At 43.9% G+C, this 14,032-nt stretch overlaps 1 protein-coding gene across 1 annotated transcript; it reads right to left on the reverse strand.

Moving 5' to 3' along the window:
- Positions 1–10,310: 10,310 nt before the first annotated feature.
- LOC127652370 (GTPase IMAP family member 4-like) lies at positions 10,311–13,804 on the reverse strand. The gene is made up of 2 exons (XM_052138477.1): positions 13,753–13,804; positions 10,311–11,311 (listed from the first exon to the last, which is right to left on the reverse strand). Exons 1-2 carry the CDS (start codon positions 13,784–13,786, stop codon positions 10,311–10,313), a joined length of 1,035 nt encoding a protein of 344 aa, XP_051994437.1. The 5' UTR covers positions 13,787–13,804.
- Between the last annotated feature and the right edge of the window lie 228 nt (positions 13,805–14,032).

Consider the following 14,032-nt stretch of genomic DNA (forward strand, 5'->3'; position numbering starts at 1 on the left):
GGGCTCAGGCTCTGACCGTGGCTGGCGTGGGCTCTGGCTCGCAGACCGGGGCAGGCGTTGGCTGGGAGGCAGAAGACCTTCTTCTCCTCCTCCTCGGGCGGACGAGTTGGCCGTGCTGGCTCATTGACGGCGACAGGCGTGGGGTTGGCTCGCTGACAGGTGGGGCAGGTGTGACAGGAAGAGCCATGGACGACTGGGGAGTCTCCATGGTGGGAGGAGAGGTAGGGCCCTCCTCAGCAACGCCCACAGTGAACGGCGAGCCGCACACCCGTAAGGTCAGCCTCCAGGAAGTCGCGGAGAGTCCACCCGCGTCGGCGTGCGGCAACCGCTCCTTCAGTGCGGCGTTCAGATTGCCCCTGAAGAAAGCCACAAGGGAGGAGTCTGGGAAGTCCACGATATTCGCCAGCTCGAGGAAGTCGCGGATGTGGTCTTCCACAGGTCGGTCCTCTTGCTTCAAACTGAGCAGACGGTAGTTGGCTTGTTGAACCGCTAGATCCATTGTTGGTCGATCGTTCTGTTACGTTCGGCAGAAGGAGGCAGACGAGGAGTGAGGATCTAAGTGCAGTTCTTTTAATGAGATGAGCAAAGGAGTGAACAGGATAACTAAAATAAAACAAAACCAGGAACAAACAAAACAACCACGAGGGGAAAACACCACATAAACATGAAAAACCATAAACGGAGAGTACGGGCAGGATTTAAACACACAGACTATAATGACATGCACAAACAACGATCGACAGGGGAATGGAGAAACAGCAGGGTTTAAATACACAAGGACAAGGGTAACAAGGCCAATCAACAAACAGAACTCTGAAACAGGATAACAAGATAATTAACTGAAACCAATGACAAACAAGAACTGAATCAAAGTAATCAAACAATGAACCAATAAAACCAGATACAAAACATGGAGGGAAAACAGGATGTGACAAGACTAGGAACTGAACAGGAATTTCAAAATAAAAGTACACAAACTAAAAGTAAAACAGAGAATGTCACAGTTGGTGCCAGACAGGCTGGTTTGACTGGTATAACTGCTGATCTCCTTGGATTTTCATGCACAACAGACACTATAGTCTCTAGAGTTTACTCAGAATGGTGCCAAAAACAAACAACATACAGTCAGCGGCAGTTCTGTGGACAGAAACACATTGTTGATGAAAAAGGTCAAAGGAGAATGGCCAGACAGGTTTGAGCTGACAGAAAGGCTACAGTAACTCAGATAACCACTCTGTACATTTGTAGTGTGCAGAATAGCATCTAAGAATGCAAACACATCGAACCTTGAGGCGAATGGGCTACGACAGCAGAAGACCATATTGGGAACTATTTTTAGGACCATACTGTTCCTAATAAAGTTCTAGGTGAGTGTATAGCCCAGTGGTTCTCAAACTGTGGTAGGTGTACCACCAGTGTATGGTGGCCTTTTTAGGACATTGTCAAACCTTAGCATCAGTTCTCAGCATTCAGGCGAAATAGCATCGTGCCTCAGACTTAAAGGCATCAGGTGTCAGAAAAAAAGGCTGTCAGGTGTATCTCCTCTTCATGGACTGCACCAGATATGCCAGTTCTTGCTGTGAGATGTTACCCCACTCTTCCATCAAGGCACTTGCAAGTTCCTGGACATTTCTGGTGGGAATGGCCCTAGCCCTCAGCCTCCGATCCAACAGGTCCCAGACGTGCTCAATTGGATTGAGATCCGGGCTCTTCACTGGCCATGGCAGAACACTGACATTGCCTGCAACGACAACAAGCTCAGTCCGATGATGCTGTGACACACCGCCCCAGAAGATGACGGACCCTCCACCTCAAAATCCATCCCGCTCCAGAGTATAGGCCTCGGTGTAACACTCTGTAGCGTGGAGGAGGGCGGGGCTGGGTGGAAGAGACGGCACCTCGAGAGAGAGAGAGGGGATAGAGGAGAAGAAGCTCACTCACTGGTTCTCTGATGCTCTGTTGCGTGGTCCCCAATCACTCCTCCACACTCTCAAGCGGATGACAGCCGCTCCTCCCCAGGCAGACCGGAGTCAAACCTCTGACCCCCAGCAGACAGAACGCCCCTCCGCTTTTCTGGCATCACGTGGGGACACTCCTCTGCCTCTGGCAGTGACGCCATCGCTCCAGGCAGTTGGGGAGTCCTGTCCCTCAAGTCATTATCTGTTTTCACTTAATTTAATTAGCACTTTCCTGTATATAGCAACTCTGTATGTATGTACTTTTAATTTTTTTTTTAAAATGTATTTCTGTATGTACTGGAAGCTTCCATTCAGAGGCCAAATTAATTGTGTTTGTGTGAGGGAGAGAGCGCACATAAGGGCAATAACACTCCGATATCTTATAGTATTATATGGTAATACCACAGTACTTTGAATTACCATATTAATGCACCATTCTGTATTTACATGGTGCTGGTACATGTCCAAAGAATTGGTGCAATCTATAAACTATCTATAAACTGATGTCATACTGTTTATTACTGAAGTTTATTCACCGGTGATCACCGCAAGGTGTATGCTGGTTAAAAATGTGTCTGAGTGTGGTCCGACTTGCTGTGATGCCATGCTAACGTACGCCATAAAACTCTCGTGATGGCAGGTCAGCCATGCTGAGTCAGGGCATGATGGGAAGCAACTTGCTGGCGACATCTCAAACAAGTCTCACGTGCTTTCCATTCTCCACAATTCCATTGGCAACAATCAGAAAGACAGGTTACAGATGAGTTTAAGGAGCAAACTATCTTAAAGGTCCTCTCAGTCACTTTTTGCGCATGCCGTCTGAAGCTTATACTGACAACTAGGAGCCTAGTTAGTCAGGATTCAATCCATGAGTTAAAGTTTCCAATAACAGGATATTTACTGAGATTGAGCGAGAAATTTTCATTTTGTCATGCAGGGCTGCCAACTCTCACGCAATGAGCATGAGACTCATGCAATTGACTGTTCTCACGCTCTCACGCTCTCACGTCACATGTCCCTTTTCTTACGCAGAGCAAAGAGGAAACTGACAGTGCATGGACAGACAAGACAGAGCAGGCAGCACCATGCAGTAGTGATTTATTCAGACCAATCATAGGGAAAGCAGCAGCAGAGTGTCTCTCCCTCTCGCTCATGCGTTTTAGCTTCTATCCACGCTATGCTGCTACATAATCAAACAAATATCTTAGATACTAAAAATCTATTTGATTTAATTATTATGTGGCTTATTGTACATATTGCAACATTGTTGTGATAAAACGAACACTGTAGGTACTACAACATTTATTTGATTCCTTACACACAAAAGATTATCAGTAAATAAAACCCTTAGTTTTCACCCTGTATCTCACACAATGCCTGGGTTCCCACCTTCAAAGTTAAAAAATATGGGACACCCCCTTATATGGCACAGTCCGCAGGGAGTGGGGACAGGTGGGGTTCTGGCTCGCCCTTGAACGTTAACTTTTCTATAATCCATACAGAACCGGACCGAGTCATTGCTCTACACAATCAGCACCACCGGGCTGGCCCAATCACTGTGTGATTCTTCTGTTACCACATATGGAGCATGGACTTTAACTCTTCCCCTACTACATGTTTCTTTTGTTCGGGTTAGCGGTATGGACGACTACGTACCACTAGCCCTGAGGTTGTCTCGATGTGGTGTTTTATGAGATTAGTGTGGCCGGGGAGAGGTGAGAACATGTCAGAGAAATGATTTTGCAACCTGGCAACCTCCGTACGTTGTGACACTGAGAGGTGGTCTCCACAAGGGACCGGGGTGAAGTATTTGGCTTTTAGATTCACCTCCGGTCCAAGCTCTGCCGTCTCCGGATCTACAGTCGCCAAGGATACAGGTACCACGTATCTCCATGATTTTAGTATGTTGAGATGGCAATTCTGACGTGCCCCGCCCCATCTGTACGCACTACCTCTTAATCTTCATAAGACTTCAAAAGACTTCATACCTCATAAGAATTCCCCAACTCACCATGTGACCCCAAAGGTACCTTGCCACTTCGCAAGTAATTTGAATTGTGGGCAGTAATATAAGTAATTTATCTCCATGTACAAACTCCTGTAGCCGAGCTCCCCTGTCATAAAGCCAGGACTGACGTTCTTGTACCTGTTGCAAATTCACCTGTGATAGTCACCCCAATGTGTGAAGTTTTGCTCCCAGGTCAAGAATGGATTACATTTTATTTTTGCTCTGTGAAGGTCCTTCCACCCAATTTTCCTTCATAGCATCTAACATGCCACAGGGCTTATGCCCATATAACAATTTAAATGGGGAAAACCCTGTGGAGGCTGGAGGGAACTCTCACACTGCAAATAACAGGGGTTTGAGCCACTTATCCTAGTTCTAAGTATCTTCGAGCACAAACTTACGAATCATATTCTTTAAGGTTTTATTAAATCGTTCGACCAAGCCGTCTGTTTGTGGATGGTACACGCTTGTCCAAATCTATTTAATACCCAATAATTCATACAGCTCATGTAGTGAATGTGACATAAAATCCGTGCCATGATCAGTGAGGATTTCTTTTTGGAAACCCCACTCGGAAGATCATTTTAAAGAGTGCCTCCGCAATCCTACGTGCTGAGATGTTACGCAGCGGCACTGCTTCCAGATATCGCATTGTGTAATCCACCAGGACTAATGCAAAGCGATGCCTGCATGCCTGTTCTAATGGATCTACGAAGTCCATGCCAATTTGTTGGAAAGGTACCTTGATCAATGGAAGGGGGAGCAATAGCGCTTTTGCGGCAGCTGACATTCACAGCATGCTGCACACCACCGGTGAACATCCCCGTGAATGCCCGGCCAATAGTAACGGGCCATAAAACGGCTTCATTTTTCCCGACGGCTCTTTGGTATCAACAACTAGGTTTTATTTTCATTTGTCTGAGTGTCCTGTGTCAGTCTATACAACCAATCTTTTATAACCGAAAAATATGGATAAGTGAGTGCGATGCCCGGCTGGAGACATTGACCATCAATCACTTTCACTGCTCTAGTGGGAAATCCCCTACTGGGAATTCTCTAAGGGTGGGGAAGGATGACACCTCCCCTTCCCCAGCATCAGCCTGATGTGGAGCAGCCGCAGACGGCCCAGGCCACGCCTCCTCAGTCTGCACTTCATACATCTCAGACCGGTTTACTTTCTCATAGGGCCCATCCAAACACAACCCCTTCAATAATGATCGAAAAGGCAGCTAATTAATTCCCAAAATTAGCAGATGGGTAAGGCGAGGACTAACCACCACCTCAATATTTTGTCTTTGTCCCCAGAATATTACCAAGATGGTCACTACAGAATAATCATGAATATCCCCGTGCACACACCTCTCCTTTACCCGATTATTTGCCTCCAATGCCCCGATTTGAACCAAGCATTGATGAATGGAAGTTTGATTACAAACTGAATCCACCATGGCTTGGGTATGTACCTCCCTTAATACTCAAGGGTATTTGGTACGTCATTGCTTGCTCGGGGGTTGTCTGTGGGGTTTCGGGGATCTGGATCAAGGTCCCTACCTCCATTACTGTGCACTGCTCTCGATCATAATCCGGCTCCCTGCAATTCCAGCAGATGGCCCAAGCCTTCCTCCTATACTTGTGGCAGTGGACTACTTCACCTGGTATGAAGAGATGGGAGAGACAAGGTTTGTGGAAGCAGAGAACCCCCATGAGAAGGGAGCCTGTCTTGGGGAATATTCCCTCATTTCCAGCCGGTGGAGTGCTCATCACTCAATTTACTGTTTGCCTGAGGTCTCTGTGGTATATAAATTGCCTGATGTATAAGAAACAATTTTGGAAACAAACTACAACATCTGTTGTAATTTGGCAAAAACTTTACTGAGAACTTACTGTAAAAACTACTCTAATAACCGCTAATGTACACAGTAGTCTATACTATTTTTCCAGTAGCACTGTTGAGCACTATGACTCATTGTATGGTGCACAATACAGACGTGTGTCAGCAACCCTGCTGCAAGGCTAAGTGATTAATTAGTCACAACAGGAGCTCTGCACTGACAGCTCTGCCACACAGGTTACACCTCTTTCATCGTCATTCACCAATGACAATTCCTCGCTATGAACCAGAGGGAGTCAAGGGAGGAAATCAGTGGCACTGCTTTTATATACTCTAGTGCTTATTCTGGGTATTTCACACCATAGGAGGGAGACTGAACCTGGTTGTAACAAACTGCAGACATGCAACTAATGGCTCATTATCAGAACTACTCAATCTCATTATTTTTCTTTATTCTGTTCAAAAAGCTAGATGTCAGGACCATTTCCTGTCTGAAGTGCTGGCCCATAGGAAAGAGAAATAACAAATATCTCATTTTTGATATAGCAGTTGTTTCTCCTAGACAGCAATGAGATTCAGTGGAAATCAAATGAGATTTTTGTGCTGAACTAAGCTATTCACATTAATGTCCTACTTAGATATGTGCAAATTTGCACATATGCGAGTTTCCACGTATGTTTTATCACTTGTAGCGGCATGCTTGATGACTTGTAAATAAAGGTAATTAGAATTGAAAACAAATGTTATGGCATTATTTGAAGATGTTCAATGACATGTGTGCTAACAGAGAAATATATTTCTGATTACAAATCATAATGAAGGTCTTGTAGACAAGTTGTAAACCAGTCCAAAATAAACAGCGAGAATTTATATACTAAAACACAATTATACAATCACATTATTTCAGATGTGACCGTAACTAAGCATTTGATCATTTAATAAATGCTGGCCTATATTTCACCCAGAGGGACACCTCAGCCCATGTGGGTAAAGGGGCATTTGCTCGGGCCATCTGTGTACGTGGTTGGAACAAAGCATACGACAGAGAAAGTTAATGTCGGAGTGGGATTTGAGCGAATGCTTTTTTATCGGTAAATGTGAGCGGTTTAAAGGGGTGAACATGCATGGAGCGGGTTATTGAGCGGAGTGTGCTTGAATTTGTGCAGGGGATTTCCATTTCCCAGGATGCTCAGCATAGGGCTGTAATGTGTTAGTTTAAGTAAGCAGTTAAGTGTTAAATAAGGTGTGTTTAGGAAGAAATTCAGTAAATAGGGATATCTTTTATGTTCTGTTATGCTAGGGTTGAAAAGAGGTGTTTTTATTTTGGGGGGTTACCATGACTGAGAATGCTGGGGTGTAGGGTGCTGTTCATAAATCAGCAAACATGCATGTAATCTTCTTATTTCCACAACCATTCATGCTTAATGCTACAGTAATATACATTAAGTGTTCCCAATTAACAACTTCATTGAGAAACTTTACTATAAAGAAATTGTGCTTCTAATGTTTAATCGGCCACCCTCTCCTTTAGACCAATACATCTTCATAACTTTATCAATTACTTCTGGGACAAAAATGTTATGACTAGATCTAAATTATGATTACTTATTTAGTTGGATCCTTTTATTATAACTGCTCAAATCATATTGTAATTATCCAAGTTCAAGGCTGGATGTGTTATATTAGTATTGTATTAATGCAGTATCCATAATTGGTCCAAAGACCCCAATCTCCTCACAAACACTCGTGCCCGTTATATTACAACAAATACAATTGCAATTGACTGACTGCTTATCAGTCATGTTGATGCTATATAAAGTCTTTATGGAACAATATAGTATTCTGTCTCAGAAGTCTACATATACATACACACACTAGGATCTTCTCGCAGAATGATGACAGTAATACAGTGGCGGCTGCTGGTCTTTCAAAGAGGGGAAGCTCATTTTCGGCCTACATTATAAACTTATTTACCCTATTTTTTGCACTAAATCAATCTTAGGTGTTGATCTGCCCTGCTGTTTAATTCTAATTTTTTCCTCGTAAGGAAGACTTTCAAATGGCTTCGCCAAAATCATGTCGACAATATTAGCACCGTCTGCCATCGTCATGCAGTTTCACCCGTACTGACGCTAGCCTAGCCTACTGTATGAATGAATGAATGAACGAACGAACGAACGCTCTAAAACAAAAATATATTAAACTTGGTAAAACTGAAACAAGGAATGTGGTGTATAATTGTGTGAAATGTATTATGCAAATTGACTAGCAATTTCAGCCAAACAAATATAAAGAAATAGGTTGCAGCAGTTTGTCTTTCGACTACACTTGAGAAATCCGCGATGGGACTGAGCGCGAAATAGCTTCAGTGACTTCTTATAGTACAGATTCGCTGTCAATCAAAAGGAGATGCAGTCTTTCGACAGATCCTCCAATCATCACGCTGAAGCCCGGAGTCCGGGCCAGCCCACTCCTAATTCACCCCCAGAGACGCTGAGCGTCCGTGGGCGGACATAATCGCAGCATTTATCCAATGACCGTCTATTTTCGGAGCACTGAAAAAACTGTTCAGAGCAGCCCCATTGAAGTCAATGGATGCTCGGCTTCAACAGGGAAATGCACTGACGCTTACGGGAATGTATGAGAAGTAAATCGAGTCAGCCGACCTGCTATATGTAATGTAGCTGATTCTGAACGAACTCGTCTTCGAGATGAACGTGTTCTAACGCATTTTTAGTCAATAAATTGTTTACACAATAGTACATATTTGACCATTATTTTTTTGACATTATAGGGGAAGCTGAGCTTCCCTTGCAGTCTTAAAGAAATCCCCACTGCAGTAATAGTACAGCAAGTTTTAGTTAGGGAATGTTGCCTATTAATGGTATATCCTTGTTAAGGGGTTAGAGGGAACGGAGGAGGCGAGAGCCGTGTATAAATAATAGTTTAATAAGAAACTTGAATCAAAACACTCAAACATAAACCCATACAGAGCAGCTGCCTGTAATTCTATCTCTCACTCGAATGGTCGTCACCGGCCACCTTTATCCCTTACGCGCCCCCATCAGGCTGATTGGGGACCGGGCGTGCATTGTTCCAGCCCGGCCCCGCCCTCCTCCACTCGACACTCCTCCCAGCGTTGCCTCAGGCCGGGGAGCCCCCGGCATGACATACACCCGCCCTCCCTTCCATCTCCGGGGGGGAGGCCTGCCTTGCGCCCAATCTGCCGGCGGGTCAACCACGCCTTCCTCGACCTGGGAGGAGGCAGGAGGGGAAAACACAAAAAACAAAACAAAACAGGCGAGGGATAGGCCAACATGGAGCGAGAGAGAGGAGAGAGAGAAAAAGGAATTCACTCACCAGTTCTCTGATGCACCGTTGCATGGTCCTCGATCACTCATCCACCCTCTCAGGCCGACGGCAGCCACTCCTCCCCGGGGCGGACCAGATTTGACCTGCGGCCCTCGCGCACCCCCATCAGGCTGATTGGGGACCAGGCGTGCATTGTTCCAGCCCGGCCTCGCCCTCATCCGCTCTACACCTAAAAATCTCTCCCATGTAACCTCCCCCATTCCACACATTTATTTGTAATGCTATAATACATTTATTGTAATGAAATATACAGTATAATACAGCAATGGTGACACAGAGGAGGACTTTTGACATTTAAATAGCTCATGGGCCTATAACTTATTTATATCTTCAGCTTTAGTGTGTCAATAGGTGGTGGTGTAGTGGGCTAAAGCACATAACTGGTAATCAGAAGGTTGCTGGTTGGATCCCCACAGCCACCACCATTGTGTCCTTGAGCAAGGCACTTAACTCCAGGTTGCTCCGGGGGGATTGTCCCTGTAATAAATGCACTATAAGTCACTTGTATTCCCAAACATTACTTTTGCAAATATAAAAGATTAGAATAGAAGAACAGGGAGTCCTGCAACAGACGTCATGTTCCCCACAGATCCCCCCACCGAACATCGAGTCAGTATGAGATTACTTATAGACACAGAAGTAATTGAGACAGCCGAAATATATAGAAGAACTGCATGTGATGAATTCTCCAAGAAGCTTGGGACATCCTATCAGCCAACAACCAAGAGGAACTGTGTCCAGGTATACCAGGAGAATTATAATTGATTTTACCCAAGCTTTGCACACAGTTTTGCAATCTGGACAGGATCTGGTCACTGTTATTGCAGCACACATTTTCTGCCCTGTTTCTTTTCCCAAGTGGCAATGTTATCCGCATTTATTTCTTCAATTCTCTTGAGTTCTGCAGCATACCTCTGTGAAATCTCTCTGTATCTTCTCATGTCCTCCTCCATTTTCCGCATGCATGCCTCCATTTCCTTGTACTTCTGACCTAGAATTTTATCTTCCTTTGCGTCTTTCTTATCTTCAGGTTTTTTAGGCAAATCAACATGTTCTTGCTCTTCTCTTGTCTCTGTTAAGTCCTCTGGTTTCATCGGGGTTGTTTCTTGGCAGAGAGAGTCAGGATCTTTGACTGTATGATTTATTGTTTCTCTGTTTTCTTCTTCTTTTTCATATTGATCCACGTTAATCTTTGGCCTTTGCTTTTTTTCAACTTTAGAAAACCTGTCAATTTTCCACCAGGTTCTCCTCCTGTGGCTCCTATCTGCTCTATATAATGGGGTTTATATTGCAATTTTGCAAAATCTACTGTTAGTCCTGAGGCTCCGTACACAGTATTTTTTGCTTTCTTTTGTTTTCTGAATGGTTTGGTATTTTTTTCAGATCTAAGAGTTCCTTTTGCTTTTTCCTCCTCTAGTTTGTCTTTGTATTCTTTAATTTGAGACTCGTATTTCTCTTGAATGTCCTCCTTCTCTCGTTTGATCTCCTCCACTTTCTCCTTGTACAGTTGAATTTGACTGACAGCCTTCACGGCCTCCTGGAAATTTAAGTTGTTGTAGAAAGTGCCTCCATTATTCGACACCATCATATCAATCTTCTTTAGTAGACTAGTGACCTGAGCATCACTTTTCTCTTTGTTATTTAACACGTGATATCTTCCTCCACAGTCATCGATCAGTTTCGTGACATGTGAATTACCTTCCTTAAGGTAGTCTTCGATACTTTTACTGAGGTTGTCTCCTCGTGTGAATACAACTATAGTGTAGGTCTGGGCTTGCTGTCCGAATGTCATCTTGATGAGCTCAAGGGTTTCTCTCTCTTCTTGTGTGAACGGGCCAACAGCGATCACCAGCAGAAGCACGTGAGGTCCAGGAGCAGACAGCTCAATACATCTTATGATCTCCTGCTGGATCTCCTTATTTGTGAGGGTTGTGTCGAAAAGTCCTGGCGTGTCCACCACAGTCACGTGTCGTCCACAGACCACTCCGCTCTCTCTTTGGCACTTCTTCGTCACAGAACTCATGCAACCCTCGGACTGAAACACAACACGTCCCAGGATGGTGTTTCCTGTCGCGCTCTTCCCCACTCCGGTTTTTCCAATCATTACGAGCCTCACACCGTCTGAGCTTTTGTCAGTCCCAGCTGTCAATCACAAATGTTTTCAATGTTGAATATCGCAAATGCAATTAAGTCACCTTTACTTATAAGTTAAATATTTAGCCAAAAATGGAAAAAAATGCCTGAAAAATGGAGCTTGTAGATTATTACATAAATAAATATATATGCATCTTCTCATAGACACATAGCAGTGGAGTCTGACTCCAAGCAGGAATGAAGCTGGTTCTGGCCAGATATGAAATTAGCAGGATATCCCGAGGTTGAGACATGGAAACAAATATAATAATATTTGCCATTAATAATTGATGCAGAGTTATAGATAGATGTTTCTGGTTCCGCAGACCCAACTTAAGCAGCCTAATTGTGAGTTGGAGGATAAATTGCCTGGCTAAATAGATGAGTCTTTAGTCTAGACTTAAATTGAGTGAGTGTGTCTGAGTCCCGAACAGTGCTAGGGAGACTACTCCATAGTTTAGGAGACAAATATGAACAGGATCTTCCTCCTTTTGTGGATTTTGATATTCTAGGAACTATTAACAGGCCAGAATATTGCGATCGTAATTAGCGTGATGGAATAGGTAGATATCTAAATAAATAAATCAGGGCTGTCAATCTATTAAACCTTTTAATCAAAATAGTGCATGGCATGCAGATTAATAAATAAATTCTCAAAATTAGCTGAGATTGGCCACCAAATAAAGTTAATTCACTACATATATTATATAATTGTAGAGCGGAGAAGGGCGGGTCCAGGCTAAAACAATGCACGCCCGGTCCCCAATCAGCCTGATGGGGGTGCGCGAGGGATAAAGGGGCCGGTGATGATGGTTCCAGAGAGAGAGAGAGAATGAGAGAGTGTGTTTGTGTGTTTTTGGTTCAGTTTTTCATTAAACTATTATTTATGTTGCCAAGCCGGTTCTCGCCAATAACATACTGTATATTTAAATTATATATATATATATATATATATATATATATATATATATATATACACTGCATGCACAATTATTAGGCAAGTGAGTATTCTGATCTTATCATTATTTCCATGCAAATTTTCCAACTCATATAAACTTTAATGCTTATTGGATAAAATCATTTTCAGGTGATATATATTTGTGTAATGAGGGAGGGTGTGGCAAAAGTGAATAACACCTTATATCAAGGTGTGCATAATTATTAGGCAGCTTCATTACCTCATGTAAAATGGGCCAATGAAAAGTCAAATATTGTAAAATGCCTTTCAGACGGATGCAACACTCTTGAAATAGCTAAACTGTTGAGGCGTGACCACCGGACAATCAAACGTTTAGTTGCGAATAGTCAACTGGGGCGCAAAAAACGCACGGAGAAGAAAAGGCGCAAATTAACTGCAAAAGACATTCATTAAAAAGAGTTAAATGTGAAGCTACCCGGAACCCATTATCCTCCAATGCCACCATATTCCAGAACTGCAACCTACCTGGAGTGTCCAGAAGTACAAGCTGTTAAATGTCTTACTGACATCTGGGATGAAACGTCTTATTGACATATTGCAGGTGAGCAAACAATGCAAAAAAACACATCTTCCAGATGTAAACACACACATCAAATAGACGTCTGGATGATGTAGGTGTGCCATCAGGGTTGTCACTCTATGTACATATGCATCAGATGGATGCATTTGGACTGCCTCGCTAGTTTCAGTGTCATAATTCCTTACATTTTACATTTATATAGCGCTTTTCTAGGCACTCAAAGCACTTTACATAGTATAGGGGGAATCTCCTCAACCATCACCAGTGTGCAGCATCCACCTGGATGATGCGACGGCAGCCATAGTGCGCCAGAACGCCCACCACACACCAGCTATTGGTGGAGAGGAGAGAGTAGAGTGATGTAGCCAATTCAGGGAATCCTAAAATATTCATACAGAGCATTAGCTCAGTCCAGAGTCTCTGAGAGATACTCTAGTTGATTTCAATTGAAGTGGATGGTACACCGTGTGGATGGTAATCCATCCATGTTCTAAAGCCGCTTGTCCTATATGGGGTCACGGGTAGTGCTGGAGCCTATCCCAGCTGTCTCGGGCCAAAGGCAGGGAAACACCCTGGACAGGTGGCCGATCCATCAAAGGGCAAACACACACAGACATACACATTCACCATCTCACCTACGGGCAATTTAAAGTTTCCAATACAAATTTTTGGAATATGGGGGGAAACCTGAACACCTGAAGGAAACCCAAGGAGATCGGGGACCTTCTTACTGTGAGGCAACAGTGCTACCCACTGTGCCACTCACTGTGCCACCCCTTGTTTAATCCAGCAATACATATATACACTAGTAAGGGATATCTTCCATAGACATGTTTGAGGGATGTTGTAACCCAGAGGCAAATAGAAAATGTGCACAATGTTTGTTAACCTCATGTTGCAATTTAACTGCAGGTACAGCCTTTTACCCAATGACGCTATCGTCTCTTTTACCTGGTACTTCAGGAATCCTGAGGTCCTCCAGCATCTTCTCGATGCTCTCCAGAAGTTTCTGCACTTGTGATCTGTCTCCTTTCCTCTTCAGATCGTGGTGGGGCTGTTTGCAGCCCTGTAGAAGAGACTCCTCTGCTCCGCTGTCAGCGTCAGATGTTTTGATGCTCGCACACTCTGCCTTGTCCTCATGCATGAAGACAACTATCACATACTTAGATGCACCTGCACCAAAAACGCTGTCAATGAGCCCGAGGGCATCTCTATCCTGCTCGGTAAGTGT

Source organism: Xyrauchen texanus, chromosome 12, assembly GCF_025860055.1.
Source record: "Xyrauchen texanus isolate HMW12.3.18 chromosome 12, RBS_HiC_50CHRs, whole genome shotgun sequence".
Lineage (NCBI taxonomy): Eukaryota > Metazoa > Chordata > Actinopteri > Cypriniformes > Catostomidae > Xyrauchen > Xyrauchen texanus.

Bases quoted from the DNA above. Each gene is read 5' to 3' on its own strand.
- LOC127652370 (XM_052138477.1), bottom strand. From the start codon at position 13,786: ATGCTGGAGGACCTCAGGATTCCTGAAGTACCAG. The intron at 11,312-13,752 runs GTAAAAGAGACG...TGTGATTGACAG, and splicing joins CAGGATTCCTGAAGTACCAG to CTGGGACTGACAAAAGCTCA.